This window comes from Pelobates fuscus, chromosome 10, assembly GCF_036172605.1.
Source record: "Pelobates fuscus isolate aPelFus1 chromosome 10, aPelFus1.pri, whole genome shotgun sequence".
Lineage (NCBI taxonomy): Eukaryota > Metazoa > Chordata > Amphibia > Anura > Pelobatidae > Pelobates > Pelobates fuscus.
In genome coordinates this window covers 122,800,044-122,821,661 of record NC_086326.1, presented here as the reverse complement: position 1 = coordinate 122,821,661, position 21,618 = coordinate 122,800,044, and the positions used below count along the sequence as shown (strand labels likewise).

The following is a 21,618-nucleotide window of genomic DNA, read 5'->3' as shown; positions in this document are numbered from 1 at the left end:
AAAATAGATTGGAGTTTACCAGGATCCATTTTAAAACCTTCCCCAGAAATCACGTACCCAAGAAAGTCTACCTGAGACTGATCAAAACTGCACTTCTCCAATTTGCAGTATAGACCATGTTGCAGAAGTTTGTGTAACACCTTTCTGACCTGTCTATGGTGAGTCTCAATCTCCTTAGAGTGTATTAGTATGTTGTCCAGGTAAACAATAACACAATCATGCTGAAACTCCCTAAGTACCTCATTAATCAACTCTTGAAATACTGCAGGAGCATTGCATAGTCCAAATGGCATAACAGTGTATTCGTAATGGCCATACCGGGTATTGAATGCCGTCATCCACTCGTGACCTTGCTGGATTCTCACCAAATTGTAAGCCCCTCTGAGATCTAACTTGGTGAAGATTTTGGAGCCCTTAAGACGATCAAATAACTCGGTAATCAGTGGGATGGGATAGGCGTTTCTGACAGTTATTTTATTCAAGCCTCGGTAATCGATACAAGGTCTCAGCGTGCCATCCTTCTTCTTAATGAAAAATAACCCCGCCCCGGCCGGAGAAGACGACCTCCTGATGAATCCCTTTTCTAAATTCTCCTGAATATACTCCTCTAGAACCGAGTTTTCCTGAACAGACAAAGGATATACATGGCCCCTCGGAGGCATAGTCCCGGGTAAAAGCTTAATTTTACAGTCAAATGACCTGTGTGGCGGCAAAGAATCGGCATTCTTCTTGTCAAACACTGCCCTTAAGTCTACGTAAAGGTCTGGTATTTGTCTTTCTGTGGACTGAGTAGGATTCTCCTGTATGTTAATATTAGCTAATGGAGAAACCTTGCACAAACACCGATCCTGGCAGCCCTGGCCCCACGAGAGTATCTCCCCTAACTCCCAATCAATAATAGGGTTATGTTCTTTCAACCATGGGTACCCCAGAACTATGGGAACGGAAGGAGACGAAATGAGCAGAAGAGATAAATTCTCCACGTGTAGGATACCAACATTTAACTCAATGGGTATGGTCTCACGAAAGATAACAGGGTCTAGTAGTGGTCTACCATCTATGGCCTCAACGGCCAAGGGTGTCTCCCTTAGCTGGGATGGGAAATTGTTTTTACTAGCAAAGGCTTGGTCGATAAAATTCTCAGCAGCACCGGAATCTATCAAAGCCATAGCCCTTACTACTTCCCTCCCGCAAGTTAAGGAAACTGGTAGCAGAAGCCTGTGATCTTTATAATTAGGAGTAGAGGACAAAATAGAAACACCCAAGGCCTGTCCTCTAGAGAGACTTAGGTGCGAGCGTTTCCCGGGCGGTTAGAACAGTTTGAGAGTAAATGACCCTTAGCTCCACAATACATACACAAACCCTCTCTTCTCCTGTACTGTCTTTCCTCCTCAGAGAGGCGGGTATACCCTATCTGCATAGGTTCAGGAAGCAAAGATACCGTGGAGTCAGGACTTGGAAAAGCGGGGGCTAACCTAAAAGAAGGTCTCCGGTTCCTCTCTCGAGTGTTCTGTCTCTCTCTTAAACGTTCATCTATACGAGAGATGAACGAAATTAAATCCTCTAAATTCTCAGGGAGTTCTCTGGTAGCAACCTCATCAAGGATTACTTCAGATAAGCCATTCAAAAATACATCCATATACGCCTGCTCATTCCACTTGACCTCTGACGCCAGAGACCTGAACTCTAGTGCATAATCCACCAGTGTTCGGTTCTCCTGTTTCAGACGCAACAGTAATCTGGCTGCATTAACCTTTCTACCTGGAGGGTCAAATGTTCTTCTAAAAGCAGCTACAAAGGCGTTATAGTTATAAACTAATGGGTTATCGTTCTACCATAATGGGTTGGCCCATCTCAGAGCTTTCTCAATAAGTAGGGTGATAATAAATCCTACCTTTGCCCTATCTGTAGGATAAGAGCGAGGTTGCAATTCAAAATGGATACTAATTTGGTTTAAGAAACCACGACACTTCTCAGGAGCCCCACCATAGCGTACTGGGGGGGTAATGCGAGAAGAAGCACCCACTGTGGCTACCTCTAGACCTGAACCGACAGGAGAAACAGGGGTATTACGTATCTCCTCTGGCGGGTTATTGGCACGAGATAATAGAGCCTGTAGCGCAAGCTCCATCTGATCCATTCTGTGATCCATGGCTTCAAACCTAGGATCAGGAGAAGCAAGCTGACTGTTTGTACTTGCAGGATCCATTGGCCCTGTCGTAATGTCAGGATCGGGACAGGGATCCAACACGCAGAGTACAAACAGTAGCCAGATACGTATACCGGACCTTAGAATGGCCGGACTAACGTAAGTGGTACAGTATAGAATGGTCAAAGACAAGCCGAGGTCGAGGGTAACAGAAGACAGGTAAGCGAGAGACAAGCCGAATCAAGGGTAACAGAGATAAGCAGAGTAAGGTAAACAAGCCGGGTCAAAACCAAAAGGGATAATAGAATACACAAGCACTGAGTGACTAGAACAAGCTAGAACCACGACAGGGCAATGAGCTAATGAACGAAGCTCTGTTAAATACCCTGTTCAGAGCAGTAACCACGCCTCCGAGGCGTCCTGATTGGTCCTGCAGCAATTGAGTGACAGGTCGTTCCGGAGGAATTTCCTGATGACAACTTCCTGCCTAGATGCTGTAAAAGGCAGTCACTCCCTCGCGGCCGGCCTTGCATGACCGGATAGACCGTGGGGAAGGGAGCCATCAGGCCGTCTGGATGGAGGAACAGCTAAGTCTCTACCTCTTTCGGAGGTAGAGACCGCAGGTACCCTGACAGAACTGTGCTTTCTTCATAAACAAAATAATTAAGTTGTATGTATTTTATATGTTCAGTTAACTGAACAAAAGTGCCAATAACATACATTTATCTTGTTATCCAAATACTGCTTAGATAATTTTGCAGCTACGTAGATAGAGGGGTTTGGAGTAAGATACTGCTACTGCTTTAAAATTAAATTATTAAATTATAATATTTACATGTTAAAAAGTAACATAGTAAATGTGCTTTAGTTTTTTTTGTGGTTTGGGATGAATGATTTCTTACTGGAAGAATTGCATTACTCTTGCACCAATAAAGCAGCTACAATTGTCATTGACCCTTTAATTTTACTAAAATTAAGTATAAACACTTTTATTTTCATGCATTTTGCAGAAGGAAATTTAGTTCATATAGCCTCACCAACTCTCATTTTTACTTTAGGAATTATTACCAGCCTGTAAAGGAACAACTTTCTCTGCTAAAAGCCACTAATCATTTATACAATTCCTGGAATTCTCTCACCTTCTGGTTTCAAACAGTACAGGAAGTTTAAATGGGGTCATATCATACCTACAGTCAGAGAGGAGGAGAACTAAATTTGGCTTTACAATTTCAATGTTAGCTCTACATTAGCATTCCAGAGATTGCTATATCAGTTTTAAATAATTTTATTTAAGAAATACATGATTTAACTGCAATGCTAGTAATCTCTTAATGATCCTTCCAAAATTATAAGCTAGGTATTTGTCCATTTTTTTATTCATCTTTTTTTTTTTCTCACACAATGTATGTGGGAAAAATAGCATTTTTGCTTTTATATTAATATTTCAGAACCAGTGTGAAATATTACAAGATAAAGAAAACTATATATTGACTAAAGCGTTTCATTTCCCAATTATATTTTTAATAATGGATAAATGAGTGAAAAATAAAAATTGCACAAATTTGCATAATTATTTTTTTTAACTTTGTCTACAAAGCAATCTATGCACACAATTGCACTTTAAATTTCATTAAATTTCTATCAATTCACACCTTAGTGGAGAACACTGCCTGAATAAAATGCTTTTTTGCTTAAATGTGGAGTCCTATCACTTGGGTTTAGGAATACATTAAGAGAGCCACTTTACTGGAAGGAAATGAAGGATATAATCATAATTACTTACACTGTTCCTTCCACTCCTCCTCCTCATTTTCATTTTTTTGATTTTGCTGTTGGGCTATCTTGAGGCTCAGATATAGCTCTTTTGCACGCAGTTCCTCTCTCTGACGAATTTGCTCTTCTTCTTTTCTTCTCTCTTCATCTTCCCTTCTCTGTCTCAGAGATGAAAGAAATCATGCTTTGGGTTTTGTTTTATATTCTTTTCATAAAACAGTTACTTTCATTTCAATATTTCTGCACAATAAGATGTTTAACAGTTACTTAAATTATGCTGCAAATATGTTTCTTTTCAAATGTACATAAATTAACTTAATGCTAACATTCTGCATCTGGAATCCTTAACAGCTAGAGTAGTGAGGTCAAACAAACTATACCACCTAGAGTCTGGAATCTGGTGGCAGCAAGTATCATATATTTCATTCTGCTGCTAAAAAGGATCCACTGACTTGACCTGAATCTCTGTTTGGGTCAATCAAATTCTACAAAGGTCTAGAATATTGTAATTTTTAGATTAGAAGTCAGGTAGCAGAGCATCCACTTTCAGCTGATTGTCTTTAACATTAGTCTCCCCGATTTTCCCAAGAATATGCAAAAGGATGAAGCTTATCATAAATCACTTATGTGTTATAACTATCATCATGATAAACTAATGAGACAAAAAGTATTTGGTATATCATGGGTTTAAGTGTGTAGGTGCACAAAAATACCAAAATGATTCAATTCCCACTAAGAGTAATTTTTGAATAACACACTCTTGAATATAAGCAGCATGTAAAATCGTGATTATGATGGACGTAATCACAGCTCCGACAAGCAAAAGCAAGGTCACTCCCAGTATACAAATAGAGCAGTGTTCACAAGATATGTAATAAAAATGTCATGTTTTGTTTCCACTCCGTAGGATTTTATAAAATAATTAAGGTGAACTCACAATACCATCTAAGACGAAATGCCCCTGGGATGTAAAAAGGATGAGCAATAATACTGCACGTCTACGTGTTTCCTTCAAAACGTTTTTCAAAACATTTGTATTGTGCTCACTGGGCAGGCTAAATAGGCCCTTGCACCTGATCACATTCGACCCTTCAAATGACCTTCACAAAATAGGCACATGGGTCAAATGAGTGTGAAGAAATACAAGACAAATATATGTATAGCATAATGATAAAGGGCTTTAAAACAATACAGGACTTTTAACAAAGGGCATAATGATAAAGGGCTTTTAACAAACTAGCTGTAAAAAGAAGTTACATAAAATAGCAACATGGCTAATGATTACCTAAAAACAAGCTAAATCCAACCATGACCACACCTAAAATTACCAAAGCTATTAAAGCAACGTATTCTTGTTGCCAGTTCCTGGATTAGTTCTTTCAACGAAACTAAGCAAGAATCGAATCACGTGGCCATTATTTGCACATCCTGGCAAGATTAGCCAAACTTTCAGCTTGGCCGTGTACTAAATAATCAGTGTTTTGTCCATCACTAATTTTACTATTACTGCCCTGGAGTATGCTCATTCAATCATCCATTGAGGGTAACCTATATTGGCAAACCTAGCCTACAACGCATTTGTTTCTCTTTCAAATTGCATCTCATCTGAGCTGTTATGTTTACTCGTCAAAAACCGGCCTACCAGAATGCCCTTTTTTAGATGAAAAGGATGATAACTCTTAGCACACATCAGGGTATTCACATCAGTAGGTTTACAAACTACTACAAATTTCCCACCCTTAATTACAGTTAATACAATGGTAACATCCAAAAAGTTGATTTCTTTAAGGTCATATTCGATTGTACATTAACATCATTATGAATGGTGTACTCACAAAATAACATATGTGCCATACCAAAACATGAGAAGATCATCAATATAGTGTTTAAAAAAAAAAGCAAACATCACTCCTGAAGGGGTTCCCATAACCAAAGGCCAGAGACCCCTCCCACCAACCCATATAAAGGTTGGCATAGGACAGGGCAAATATAACCTCAATCAAAGTCCTGTGTCTCTGGAGATAAAAAAAATAAAATTGTGTTCTAATAAGTATGGAACTATACTCCAGATACATTTCTTTAGTACTGGACTATACCCACTGTAATGATCCAAATGATATTGTAATGCCAACAAACATTTGCCATGCGGAATAGACGAGTACAGTGAAACCACATCTAAGACAAACATATTGTCACTTTGGTAGGAGTGACTAGGGTTTTCAGATAATTTCTCCCTTTTTAGTTATTACGTATACTGCGCCCAAAAATCATACATACATAGGGCTTCAACAAGTACAATACTGAAAACCTCAAGATAAAAAAAGAGAAAATAACAGTGCAGTACAATAGGATGAGGTGCAAATAATGCAGATGGTAGCTATAGGAAAACCAGTCACATTTATTAGAGCTATATTAGAGCTCTGCTGTATTGTGCGTGGACAGTACAATCCCTGTCTAAGGATATATGATGGTATAAGTGATGCTGGTCCTCCAGATGTAAAATATACGCCATATATTTTTCTGTCTTAATATTACACAAGGTTTTGGGAATCCTTGTACTGTATACAGCAACCCTCACTAATTTATTGCACTATAGCGAGTGCCTATTACCTTTGTTCTTCTTTTTATTTATTGGTGTAAATTGTTGGTAATTTATATATATATATATATATATTTTATTATTATTTTTTTATTGCATACATTGTCACTATTTTTGTTCATAATAAAATGTCTTATTAAAGTCTGTCTTTGCCTGGTATACCGAAGAGACATATCAAAGATCATTGTGTTCTATAGATTAATGCTAAATTGTGTTTCAAGGTTTAAAGGGACACTCTATTGCTCGAATACAAAATAATCACTGTTTAGTAGCTCGACCCCAAATGAAAACATGCACTTTTTTTTAGCAAGTTAAAATGCTTTAGGGGTTCATAGTGCCTCTTTAATTTTGCTGAGGACTCCTCATTTTAAAATATCTTAGGTTGTGGCAGCTTTCTTGTAGTAATAGGGGTGAGTGGCACTAATGGATTTTTTTTTTTTTTTAATGTTTGGGTCTAATGAAATAGAAAGATTTTTTTCTTGTTGCGCCAACTGAACCACATGCTTGCCTTGTTCATGACACCTTTCTTTAGGGACAAATTAACACAGGGACTAATAGAACTGAAGCTCCATGCCCATGGAATAGGCCCATTTATTAAAAATAATTCTGTATTGTTTGTTTTTTTAGTTCCCCTCACATGCTCTTGCTTTGTGAAAAGGGAATTAGGTTTGGGAACTTAGGAGGATGCAGCGGAACAAGCACGTGCGAACTGTGCGAATGCTCTTGCCGCTTGGGTCTCTCTCACAGTGTGGCATGCTTCCTTTCTTCCACACTCACTACATCTACCTTTGCTCTGTCCCAGACTGCATAGCGGAAGTCAGGGCCAGACTGGGAATACATAGCAGGCCTGGAAAAAATGCATGCCAGCCCCATAAGTGATTGTGCCACATAGTATATATATATATAAATGACTCAATCATCTGAGGTAGCAATCATCTGCCATATTTTAAATGTTATAAACTAACATCAAACATGCTCACTACAGAGAAGCTCACTGACACACACTCACACACCGGACCACTACAGATCATGGACACAAACAACACATGTTGACTACAACCAAACTCACTAGTAGGCACATACACACACAAAGTCACTCTCAGTCATGAGCTGCTGGATATTTGAAGCTTGGGAGCACTGGGAGGTGATATTGCCATTGTCTATCCTTTTCCTGCCTGCAAGGTCAGCTTGTTGAAGATGGGGTGCAGAGCTTGATTGATTGCAGGGATGAAACAGAAGAGGGGCAGAAAAGCTGCTGGTTAATGTGAAGGGAGACTTACAGTGCTATCTCACTTCTCTAGTTGGCTGCTAACTTTGACGGTGTACCTCAGCTTTATCCTTAATTCCCTCAGACTGTCACAGTCTAAGAAACATAATTTAAATGGCATTGGGGCTGACTTCCCGGCCCCAGGTGCCACGCCCCACTTGTAAATGTTCCAATATCCAGTTTGCTATTCCTAGGAGCTTCTCCCTGCTAGTAAGAAGGAAAGCAGTGAACAAGTGAGAGCAGGCCAGAATGTTTAGAGCATGTGCATTATTAGATGTGTTCGCACTGACTGCATAGTTAACCCTTAGTTGACTGGTCTGCATGATTGAAAGCTAGCATGGCATGCATTCACGCCAGGTTGACTTACAATTGTTTGGGCATTATAACCCATTTTGAAGCTGGGTCCACAACTTTGGTCAGTCCCAGTGACTTGATTTGCATCACAAGCCCACCTCATTTTACCTTACTATACAAAATGCTGATGTTGGGTCTTTGGGTGGTTGATAGAAAAAAGTAAGACATTAGCATAGGGCGCTCATATTCTTATAAATGCATCCTGTGAATTTCTCTCCAGCTCCACCTCTACCAGACACAAGACACTTGTGAGGTATAACTGTTTTAGTTTTTGTGTGGATAAATTCTGTAATTAGTCCCATTATAATTGTCAGCACCAATCTCAATGGGTTCTTAATTCGTCCATGCCTATTTTGTATTATTTTTAACTGTCAGCTTCAGTATCAAGTCACGTCATGTTAAGATGCAGTTTTTTCCTTTATTAGGTAAGAGAATTTCAGTCCCATGCAGACAACAGTTATACAATTTCAGGATGCAGATTAAGACACAGATTTACAAATCTTGCAAATACAGAATCAAACATATATCAGCAGGAGAAATGTGTGTGTTGATTATACAAATTTACTTTATAAGATGGGCCAGAAATCCATTTTATGAAGTCATTCTTGCAGCACCACTCCTAGATTAAAGCATGTTCCACTCCCGTAATTCTATCAGCCCACCTTCTGTAGTTGTTCTATATCTCAGTCTGTTTAATATGAACTCTGGGCCAGGAGCTCTCCAGCATTTTATGGTAACATTTTAAAATAATGGAAAGAACATTAACAAATCTGAAGACGGTGCTGCTTTAGGAGCACATTAGTTCAACATGATTAACATGATTATAATGAACATTAAATGAGATTCTAATGATGTAAAGGTGTAAGGAATCATTGGGAAAGAAAGGGAGAGGGTGGGATGGCAGTTTTACGAGAACAGTGTGTGTATCATGTGGACTGCATTGTTGAAGCAATTAAGAGACACAAATAATTTGAGCAATGGTTATACCTGATGCCTCATCTCTATTCCATAACACCCACACTGCTAGGGGAACTGAAAAAGATAATATACAGGGAACAGAAATGCTGAATACCAGTCCAGATTATTTAATGAGTATGAAGCTACTAATATATTATAATGCCGTTTTTTCTTGAACTCTTCACTATTAGCAATTATTTTAGAAAATAATTAATAGTCTAGAGACTTTCAATAGTATTTCACTGATCTATAGCAGAATTTCTATTGTGAGAAGATCTACAGATGGAATCAAAGATGATTTTAAGATACTGAATTAGCAAACCGTTTTTAAAGATATATCCAATTGGTCATTCCGTTAGCAATGCAATTCAAATTGCACAAATGTAAAAAGTTTTGATTAAATTAGTATGTTCTAGGTCAGGGGTGGGGAACCTTCGGCTCTCCAGATGTTTTGGACTACACCTCCCATGATGCTTTGCCAGCATTATGTGTGTAAGAGCATTTAAGGGGGATGTAGTCCACAACATCTGGAGAGCCGAAGGTTGCCTTTCCCTGTACTAGGTAAACCTGTTTCCACATACATGTTCATGAGTCCCTGTTTTATAGAGTCAAATTGCATTTTGTTTACACATGGCTAAAAGTATTTAGCTGACATACTTTTAGAACTGCAATCCATCTAAATGACTTATGAAGTTCAAGATTTTTTAAAATGTAGCGATTAAATTCAACTATAATATTTGTTTACAAATTGGAATTTAAAGCTCGCACCCGCACATATTTGCTGCTTCTACTTTTATCATTTATATGTCAAGCAAATTATGCATTTTTTAAAAAAAATGTCCCAAGAGTTGTTGTCAACATAATTTCTTTAACTTCTGATTATAACCATCCCCCAGGGAAAATGTTGTATAAACATGATAATTCTTGCCTATACATTTTCTCTTTTCACATCACAAAGTGTAATACAGTGAGAGATCTACAGGGCAACTTACTAAAGTGAGAATTGTCAGGAATCCAAAGTGAATACAAAGTGAGTTTCAAATTTAAGGTCAAGATAGTCAAATTTAAAGGGACCCTATAGGCACCCAGTCCACTTCATCTCAGGTGCACTGTCACTCTCCCCCTTAGTTTTAGAGAAACTGAGACTGCCTCTAGGGGCTAGGGCAGGGGTCAAGTCCTGGGGAATAAAGTGTGGGAACTCACTCGAGTTCCACCCACACCCCACCACCAAAAAAAAAAAAAAACTTGTATGCATATATAAACACGTACACACACACTCAGGTGCACACATACACTTACAGACACACACGTACACTCACAAACACACAAAGACACACACAAACACAGGCACACACAAATTCACAGAGACACACATACACACACTCCCAGACACATACACACACTCACAGACACACACACACACAAATACACATAGATACACTCACAGACACACACAGACACACACACACACACACTCACTCCCAGACACATACACACACACACTCACTCCCAGACACATACACACACACTCACAGACACACACACACTCACTCCCAGACACATACACACACACTCACAGACACACACACACACTCCCAGACACATACACACACACACCAACACACACATACACTCCCAGACACACTCACTCACATACACACAACACACACACATATACACAAAAATTATTTTATAGATATATATTTTTTTTTAAATTAAAAATGTCCACCCATGTTCCAGCTGTATGTTCTTAGCTTCCAAATAATTTCCAAAAATGGAAACATTACAGATAATTGTCATTAAGCAAAGTTAACAGAATTTGCATTTCTAGAATTCATGGTGAACACCAAGATTTGATCATTTTCCAGAAAAGTTTAATGAGTGCTTAGTATATGCAAACTCTTTCTTACTTTCTAAGAAAAAACCTGACGTGTGCAGTTCGCTCACCAGGGTTACGTCACTTATCAAAGTATTCAAATGGATCTCTAACAGTTATTGAATGTTAAATTATTATTATTATCCAGGTTTTATGTCACTGTTGTATTTATAAAGGGTAAGCATGCAAGTCAATGTTCTTAAACTAATGTTGTTAATATTTTTAAGTGTTAAACAGCTCCTGAGGAGTTTGTGCAATAAAAGTGAAAATAATGAAAAAAAAAAAAATGTCCACCCAGCCTCCCTACCTGGAGAGCTGGCGTGGACCTGTCCCTGGGGTCCAGTGGGGCTTCAGTGCGGCCGGCTCTTGTCTCTCGCTGTCAGCCGCGGCGAGGGAGATGTGTCTTGTCTGCTCCCTCTCGCCGCGTGGGCTGTCTGCTGATGCCGGGAGCCGGAAATGACGTCATATTCCGGCTCCCAGCATCAGCAAACGGCGCGGCGAGAGGGAGCAGAGAGAACACAGCTCCCTCGCCGCGGCTGACAGCGAGAGACAAGAGCCGGCCGGGGGGGATCCTTCAGATGGCCATCAGGCCACCTCTTGGGCCCCCCATGACAGGGGGAACACAGGGGCATTTGGGGGCGGCATTTTTTGCCGCCCCCTGAGTGCCTGCAGGACCACAAACGGGAACGGCGTTCCTGCTCTAAAAAAAGTGCAGGAACGCCGTTCCCACGCGTTCCTGCAGGACTCGAGCCCTGGGCTAGGGAGGCCACTAGGTTGAGGAACACATTAGTGTTTAGAATACATTGTTTGTATTCCTAACACTAAAATGTTAATTTAAGGTCAAAGAAACCACAGTGCATATAACATATAATAAATCTGTATCATATTACCTTGTGTACCTTGCCATTTGCCAATCAAGCAACTTCTTCAGTTGAGCTTATATTTTATTTTATTTATTTATAAAATATTTTACCAGGAAAGATACATTGAGATTTCTCTCATTTTCAAGTGCCTATGTCCTGCTATAATATTATATAAGATATCAATGTGCTTTTTTCCAATTCATAGGGTCATAACTTCCCAATAAATATTATTATCATTCTATACTAGTTGTTTACATAAAATTTTAGCATAATTTTTCAAAGTAATGAAAAAAATCGACTTTACCATGAAATGTTTGTATAGTTAAACGTGTGATCTCTGTTTACACATTCACAAACACATTACATTTCAGTTTAAGTGAACTGCTGTACCTTTCCAAATTTACTTCTTGTATCGTACAATTGTTGCAAACATCTTTTTAAATCTAAGGGTCAGGGTGCTAAATTATTCTTTTAACTCTCATCAAGAGGGGAGAAAATACCTCTCTCGACATCTAACATTTAGTGTCTGCTTACTATGCATTGTTTTAATTTGTACGTCCCTATCTAAACTGCTAGCACGTATTATATTAACAGGTCATAAGATCAATAAAATGTGCAGATCAGCAAGTTTTTTCTTCAGCCTAATTTGAATACCTCTGCTCCTTGAGATAGATGACTATAGTTTTGCCTTTACATCAGCAGCTCAAAAGCTTACAATATCTACTACTGAATATTAAACTCTCTTACCTGTATTTAAGCAACATGATTATTTCTTCATTAAAGGGACTCTATAGGCACCCAGCCAACTTCATCTCAGGTGCTATACCCATGTCTTTTTAACACTGCAACTAAAATTACTGCGGTTTAGTAGATATGGCAATGTTTACATTGCAGAGTTAACATGCCACTAGAGGTGCTTCCACCCCAATAACCAAATTAAACGCAACTAAGCATCCAGAAGGACTCGTAGAGACTATTTGGTTAGCACAGAATGGAATTTTGCTGCGCATGTGCGCATTTCCCTTTGGGAAAACATCCCTGCAATCAGTGAAGTCAGTGCCAGGACTACTGCCAGTGCACACAAGTATACCACTGCTTTCAAATTACAAAAGTACATAAAAACACACTACACTACAGTGTGGCTGCACTGGGGCACAAATGCTAAGGGGGCCCATACGGTGGGCTTGCACATGTGCATCTTAACAGCATTCCAGAGCCCCTGTAATAATGTAATGGCAGCGCTGGAGGAAGTGAGAGTCTGTCACTTCCTCTCAGCTATCACAGAGCCACACAGGAATAGAAAACAGAGAAGAGGGGGTGCAGTTTTAGAGAGGGTCTGACTCCCAATAGCTTTAGCCAGCCAATTGGCCCTAGGGAAGCCACCTGCCTGCACGCAAAAGGTGGATTAAATGTGGATTAAATTTTGCATGTGTGTCTGTTTGTGTGTATCTGTATGTCTGTGTATCTATGTGTGTGTCTGTCCGCGTATCTAGGTGTCTGTATATCTATCTGTATCTGTGTGTATTTGTACCTATCTGTGTGTTTGTATGTGTGTCTGTGTATCTGTATGTGTGTCAGTGTGTGCCGTATGCTTGTATTTGCACCTGCATGTGTGTCTGCATGTGTCTATTTGTATCTGTAAGTATGTCAGTGTGTGCCCATGTGTATCAGTGTTTGTATCTGTATTAGTGTCATTCTGTTATCTGAATGTGTGTCATTCTGGGTATCTGGGTATCATTTTGTGTGTCTGTGTATCTCATGTGTGTATGTGTATCCCATGTGTGTATGAGTATATGCATGTGTGTATGAGTATATGCATGTGTGTATGTATCTGTGTGTCTATACACTACACACAAATACACCCCTGCATTCAAATGTCAACTCTACATACAGATACAACCCTACATTTTAAGGTAAATGCTACACAAACGTAAACCACTGCTTTCAAATTATAACAGTACATAAAAACACACTACATTACACACACATACACCCTACATTCACACACATACTCTGGATAAAAACCTGCCTACATTCAGTGCCGGACTGGGGATACAAAGCAGCCCTGGAAACATAGTATGTATTTATATATGACTCAATCATCTGGGGTGGCAAGACATAGCCCCTTACATAACATTGGTCAATATATATACAATATATATATATATGTTTTTTCTAATATAAAATATTCCTTTCAGAGTTAAACATTTAATTATACAGTAAGCACACTCACATGCAGACACAGACAATCTCACTGACATACGCAAGCTCATTGATACACAGCATCATAGACAAACAATCTCACTGATATATATAAGCTAATTGACATAAATACACAAGTTTACAGATGCACACAAATAGGCCCACTGACAGACAATCTCACTGACATGCACAGACAAGCTTATTGGCATACACACACACACATGTAGTACAGACAAACTCTGACACGCACAAGCTTACTACAGACAAGCTCTGACATGCACAAGCTTACTACAGACAAACTCACACACACACAAGCTCACTCACTAGAATGCACACACACACACACACACACACACACACACACAAGCTCACTCACTAGCAGGCACACACACAGGCTCTCTCACTAGCAGACATATACACACACACACACACAAGCTATCTCACTAGCAGGCACACACACACACACACAAGCTCTCTCACTAGCAGGCACACACACACACACTAGCAGACACACACACAGACAAGCTCACTCACTAGAAGGCACACACACACACACACACACACACAAGCTCTCTCACTAGCAGGCACACACACACACAAGCTCTCTCACTAGCAGACACACACACACAGACAAGCTCACTCACAGACAAGCCCCCTCAGCACCGGGCCGCGCCCAGAAGAGCCCTGTCACAGTATGGCAGAGCAGGCACCTTCTTACCTTGATGACAGGTGCCTGCTCTGCCATCAAATTCCGGTGACCGGAGGAGAGGGAGGAAGAAGAAGGCGGCGAGGGAGGCTGTTCTTGCAGCCTCTCACATCTCCCTCACGTGCCCTCTGTGATGCCGTGAGCCGGAATATGACGTCATTCTGGCCCCGGCATACTAAACAGCAGGCGGGAGGAGTGAGGAGCTGCCCCACACTGGATCCTAGGGAGGTGAGTGTTTAAGTGTTTGTCAGTGAGTGTGTGTGTGTGTCACTGAGTGTCTGCCTGTGTGTGTGTGTCATTGAGTGTCTGTGTCTGTCAGTGAGTGTCTGTGTGTCTGTCAGTGAGTGAGTGTATGTCTGTCACTGATTGTCTGTCTGTGTGTGTGTGTCGGTCTGTCTCTCAGTGAGTGAGTGTATGAGTATACAGTCTGTCAGTGAATGTGTGTGTCTGTCAGTGACTGTGTGTGTCTGTCACTGAGTGAGTGTATATCTGTCAGTGAGTGTGTGTGTCAGTGAGTGAGTGTATGTCTGTCAGTGAGTGTCTGTGTGAGTGTGTATGTCGGTGAGTGAATGTCTTTCAGTGAGTGTGTGTGTCTGTCAGTGAGTGAGTATGTCACTGAGTGTCTGTCTGTGTGTGTGTGTGTGTCTGTCTCTCAGTGAGTGAGTATATGTCTGTCAGTGAGTGCGTGTGTGTGTGTCAGTGAGTGAGTATATGTCTGTCAGTGAATGTGTGTGTCTGTCAGTGACTGAGTGAGTGTGTATCTGTCAGTGAGTGTGTGTGTGTGTGTATGTGTGTTAGTGAGTGAGTGTATGTCTGTCAGTGTCTGTGTGAGTGTGTATGTCAGTGAGTGAATGTCTGTCAGTGAGTGTGTGTGTATGTCTCTCAGCAAGTGTCTGTGTGTGTTTGTCAGTGAGTGAGTATATGCATGTCAGTGTGTGTGTTTGTCTGTCATTGAGTGAGTGTATGTCTGTCAGTGAGTCTGTGTGTATGTCTGTCAGTGAGTGTCTGTGTGTGTGTCTGTCAGTGATTGAGTGTATATGTCTGTCGGTGAGTTTCTGTGTGCGTGTGTCAGTAAGTGAGTGTATATGTGTCAGCGTGTGTGTGTCTGTCATTGAGTGAGTGTATGTCTGTCACTGAGTGAGTGTGTATGTCTGTCAGTGAGTCCGTGTGTATGTCTGTCAGTGAGTTTCTGTGTGTGTGTGTCAGTAAGTGAGTGTATATGTGTCAGCGTGTGTGTGTCTGTCAGTGAGTGACATGAAGGGGCGGCAAAATGGATCTTTGCCTAGGATGGCAAAAATCCTTGCACCGGCCCTGGACACAGACAAGCTCACTCACTAGCAGGCATACACACACACACACACACAAGCTCATTTACACACACACACACACAAGCAGGCACACACACACAGACAAGCTCACTCACTAGCAGGCAAACACACACACACACAGACAAGCTCACTCACTAGCAGACACACACACACAGACAAGCTCACTCACTAGCAGACACACACACATAGACGAGCTCACTCACTAGCAGGCAAACACACACACACACACAGACAAGCTCACCCAATAGCAGACACACACACACAGACAAGCTCACTCGCTAGCAGGCACACACACACATACAAGCTCACTCCCTAGCAGGCACACACACACATACAAGCTCACTCCCTAGCAGGCACACACACACAGACAAGCTCACCCCCTAGCAGACACACACACACACACACACACAGACAAGCTCACTCACTAGCAGACACACACACATAGACGAGCTCACTCACTAGCAGGCAAACACACACACACACAGACAAGCTCACCCAATAGCAGACACACACACACAGACAAGCTCACTCGCTAGCAGGCACACACACACATACAAGCTCACTCCCTAGCAGGCACACACACACAGACAAGCTCACCCCCTAGCAGACACACACACACACACACACACACACACAGACAAGCTCACTCCCTAGCAGACACACACACACACACAGACAAGCTCACTCACTAGTAGACACACACACACAGACAAACTCACTCCCTAGCAGACACACACACACAGACAAGCTCACTCCCTAGCAAACACACACACACACACACACACACAGACAAGCTCACTCACTAGCAGACACACACACACACACAGACAAGCTCACTCACTAGCAGACACACACACACCGACAAGCTCACTCACTAGCAGACACACACACACACACACAGACAAGCTCACTCACTAGCAGACACACACACACAATGACTGTTATGGCTGAAGCTTACCTGGTAGGTAAAGTTCCCATTTTGTAGCCTCTTCCTTCTGGCGAGCAATGTGTGTGGGGGCGGGGCTTATGCAAGGGAGGTGGAGCTATGTTCAGGAGGCGTGGCTTGTGTGCGGAGACGTGGCTACAGCCGAAATTAAGGTAAATTGCGCTGGGAGACTGACAGGCCTGTCAGACCGGCCCCAGTTGCCGCGGGCCACCGGGAATTTTCCCGGTATCCCGGTGGGCCAGTCCAGCCCTGCTTACATTTAAACACACAAGCATGCTCTTGCCTATTAGGAGTCCCATTGGGACTTCAGATATATGCTAGTGCAACCCGAGAAGTGACTGCAGGTGGTGAGGGGTAATCCTCAATTTACATATTGCAGCACTTAGAGGAAGTGATCTGAGATCACTTTATCTCAACACTTTATTGGGAATCTGCACAAGAGTAAAGCAGTCTGCAGCAGCTGTCGCAGCTCCCGCCATTGACTTGTACCTGGCCAGCCCAGTTCCCATTGGACCCCAGGGAAGCCACACACACTGTAAGATATACACAGAGATGCAGATGCATAAAAATACTACCAACAGTCCATACACAAACACACACACACACATACACAGTTCCCACAAACACAACTGATAATCCACATGTGTGCACACAATCCCACAAGCAGCTTCTCACACACAATTCCACAAGCAGCCCCTATATACAACCCACATTAGTAGGTATCATACACAATACCATAAACTACTCATGAACATATACAATATAACAGCCCACATACACACAAATCCATCATTACAAAGCAACTGCAGCACCATAAATAACACAAGAACAATATGACAACATACACACCTCAATTAAAAAAAAAATAGGACTGGCATGCAAAGGGACTTCAAGATCTTGTTTTGGCATAGTGTTATTAAAGGGACACTATAGTCACCAGAACAACTACAGCTTATTGTATTTGTTCTAGTGAGTATAATCATTGCCTTCCATCTTTTTGCAGTAAACACTGTATTTTCAGAGAAAAGGCAGTGTTTACATTAGAGCCTAGGGATACATCCACTGGCCACTCCTCAGATGGCTGCTAGAGGTACTTCCCGGGGCATTGCTGCATAGTGTGCAGCATTGACATTTAGTTTCTATACTTTCTGTTAATCTGGTGGAATCTAAGGCTTGTTTATATTTATGAATCCTACCTAACTGCAATGTAGTCAATGTGAGAGAAGACTGAAAATTCCATCAGCAGAGATTTTTGCATATAATTTATAGTCAACATTTAACAGTGAAATTATTTAAATGTTTGGACATGATGTTGGAGGGTTTCTTATTTTTAGGAGAGTTATTATTAAAATCTGAGGACTCAAACACTCAAAAAATGATCTAATTTGGGGTCTAGCAGTTCTCTAAAAAGTGTTTTTTCTCTGGTCTGGCTTCAGCAAAGTCTTTGAACTATAGCAGGGCAGGATTTGTAAGTTATATATGGATTCACAGTAAGTGGCAAAATTCTTATAAGTATGTTTCAAGCTGAGTATTTTGATGCATTGCTGCCATGTCTGATATGATGTCATGCCATTCAAGGACAAGTGTTAATGAAGAGTAAATCTGCTTAACTTCAGTTTTCAAAGGTACTTAAACGATATACATGCTATTTTCTTCCACCTGCAGGGCATTAAGCTCATTTTGAATTTTCTACCAAATATACAATTTATTGAGGTTATCCATAATATCTAATTGAAGAGTGTGCTTAAATTTTTTCAACTTGGGCCGTTGCATACACCTTTTTTTTTTTATCTGCCGGTGTGTGTCTGTGTGTCAAGGTGTGTTATCTGTGTGTGTGTGTGTGTGTATGTATCTGACACACAGATACACACACTGGCACATAGTGGCACACAGATACACAAACCTTGTCACACAGTGTCTATCTGTGTGTGTGTGTGAATCTGTGTGTCAAGGTGTGTGTATCTGTGTTTTTATGTGCTAGTGTGTGTATCTGTGTGTCACTGTATATGTATCTGACACACAGATACACACACTGGCACAAAGTGGCACACAGATACACAAACCTTGTCACACAGTGTCTATCTGTGTGTGTGTGTGTGTGTGAATCTGTGTGTCAAAGTGTGTGTATCTGTGTTTTTATGTGCTAGTGTGTGTATCTGTGTGTCACTGTATATGAATATGACACACAGATACACACACTGGCACATAGTGGCACACAGATACACACACCTTGATAAACCGATACACACACCTTGACACACAGTGTGCATCTGTATCTGTATGTGTGTATGTATCTGTGTGTCAAAGTGTGTGTATCTGTGTTTGTGTGTGCCGGTGTGTGTATATCTGTGTGTGCATATGTATCTGACACACAAATACACACACTGGCACACAGATACACACACTGGCACACACCTTGACACCAGTGGAGTACACACAACCCATGGGGCCGGTGCGAAAACTGATCCGTGGCGCTTACTCTGCGCGGGCTAGGGCTGCAACACATGGCGGGGGGCATTTGGTCACAGGGGTCGCAGGGCTGAGACCCCTGTGACCGTGGTATGTACGCCAGTGCATGCAGATACACATACACTTAAAGGACCACTACAGACACCCAGATCACATCAGCTCAATGAAGTGGTCTGGGTGCCAGGTCCCTCTAGTTTTAACCCTGCAGCTGAAAACATAGCAGTTTCAGAGAAACTGCTATGTTTCACTGAGGGTTAATCCAGCCTCTAGTGGCTGTCTCATTGACAGCCGCTAGAGGAGCTTCCGCGATTCTCACTTTGAAAATCACAGAGTAATTGAGTAATTGAGTAATGCTTTCCTATGGGCGGTTTGAATGCACGTGCGGCTCTTGCCATGCATGCGCATTCGGAGCTGAGAGGCGGATCGGGGCGGAGAGATCCCCAACGCCAAGGGAATCTGGAGAAAGGTAAGGTAAGACACATACACTCTCACGACCAGATGCATACACACTAGCTAACAGACACACACATTTACTGACAGACACACACTCAGTGACAGACATATATACACACTCAGTGACAGACATATATACACACTCACTGACAGACAGACACCCTCACTCACTTAACACACACACACACACACACTCTAACACTCACACTCTAACACTCACACTCTCACACACTAACACTCACACTCTAACACTCACACACACTAACACACACACACACACACACTCTAACACACACACAATCTAACACACACACACAATCTAACACACACACACACACTCTAACACACACACACACACACACACACACACTTTTTAAAAAAATGTAATCCCCTAGCCTCCCTACCTTTGGGAGAGCTGAGGCAGGCAGGCTGGCGGGTGTGCGAGGGAGCATTCTCCCCTGAGTGCTTCCTGTTCAGCTCCCTCGCACGCCGCGTATTGATGCCGGAGCCGGAAGATGACGTCACAGTGGCATACATACTGGGTCGCAGGGCGTCCGGGCCCCCTGGGTCACAGGGCGTCCGGGCCCCCTGCAACCTCGGTATGTACGCCACTGCTTGACACACAGTGTATATGTGTGTGTGTGTGAGTGTATGCATCTGTGTGTCAAGGTGTGTGTTTCTATGTATCAAAGTGTGTATATCTGTGTTTGTATGTGCTGTTGTGTGTCAAGGTATCTGTGTTGTATGTGCCAGTGTGTGCATTTGTATCGGTGTGTATCTGTGTGTGCGTATGTATCTGACACACAGATACACAAACTGGCACATAGTGGCACAAAGATACACACCTTGACACACAGATACACACACCTTGACACACAGATACACGCACCGTGGCACAAAGTGTGTGCGTGTGTGTATGTATTTGTGTGTCAAGGTGTGTGTATCTATGTGTCAGTGTGTGTATCTGTGTTTGTATGTGCCGGTGTGTGTCAAAGTGTGTATCTGCATGTCAGTGTATATATGTGTGTGTGTGTGTATGTCACACACTGACACATACAAACACAGATACACAGACCTTGACACACACCGGCACATACAAACACAGATACACAGATATACACACCAATACACACACACTGGCACATACACACACCTTGACACACATATACACAAACTGGCACATACACACGAAGATTCACACAGATTGGGAGATACACACACTGATACAGACAGATACACATACACATACACACGTTTAAATCTGCTGTTTACTTACCTTTTTTCCTGCAGAAGGATCTTCAGTGCTCCTGAGGTTGGTGTGCTGCTCCCTCTCCCCCTTCAGTCGGCACGCTCTGTCTGGGAGGAAGTGCTGTCACTTCCTCCAAGCATCCAATACCACAGGGGTCTGGTTGCGGTTTTAGATGACCGTGGCGACTGACCAGATCATTGTTTAGCGATACCCATCAGGTGGCCCTTAATGCTTGAGCAACCCGATGGGCAAATCGCTGTGGAACCCCAATTTTGTTCCGCGGAACACCAATTAGGAAATGCTGGTTTAGAGGAAGGTCTTTGTTATTCAAGCTGTTATTCAACAATCAAACAAGTTTCTACATCTCTTAAGGGAAATTTGCTCAGAGATGGTAAAAAGATTTATGTTGTGCTGGTACATATCTTCT

General features: G+C 41.7%; 1 protein-coding gene across 1 annotated transcript in view; it reads right to left on the bottom strand.

The window, feature by feature from the left end:
• The window catches only part of SH2D4B (SH2 domain containing 4B), a 289,520-nt gene that overhangs the window by 137,180 nt on the left and 130,722 nt on the right, over positions 1-21,618 (bottom strand). The window contains exon 4 of the mRNA XM_063435138.1: positions 3,933-4,080. Coding sequence (XP_063291208.1) covers positions 3,933-4,080 — 148 coding nt within the window. The remainder of the gene's footprint in view (positions 1-3,932; positions 4,081-21,618) is intronic.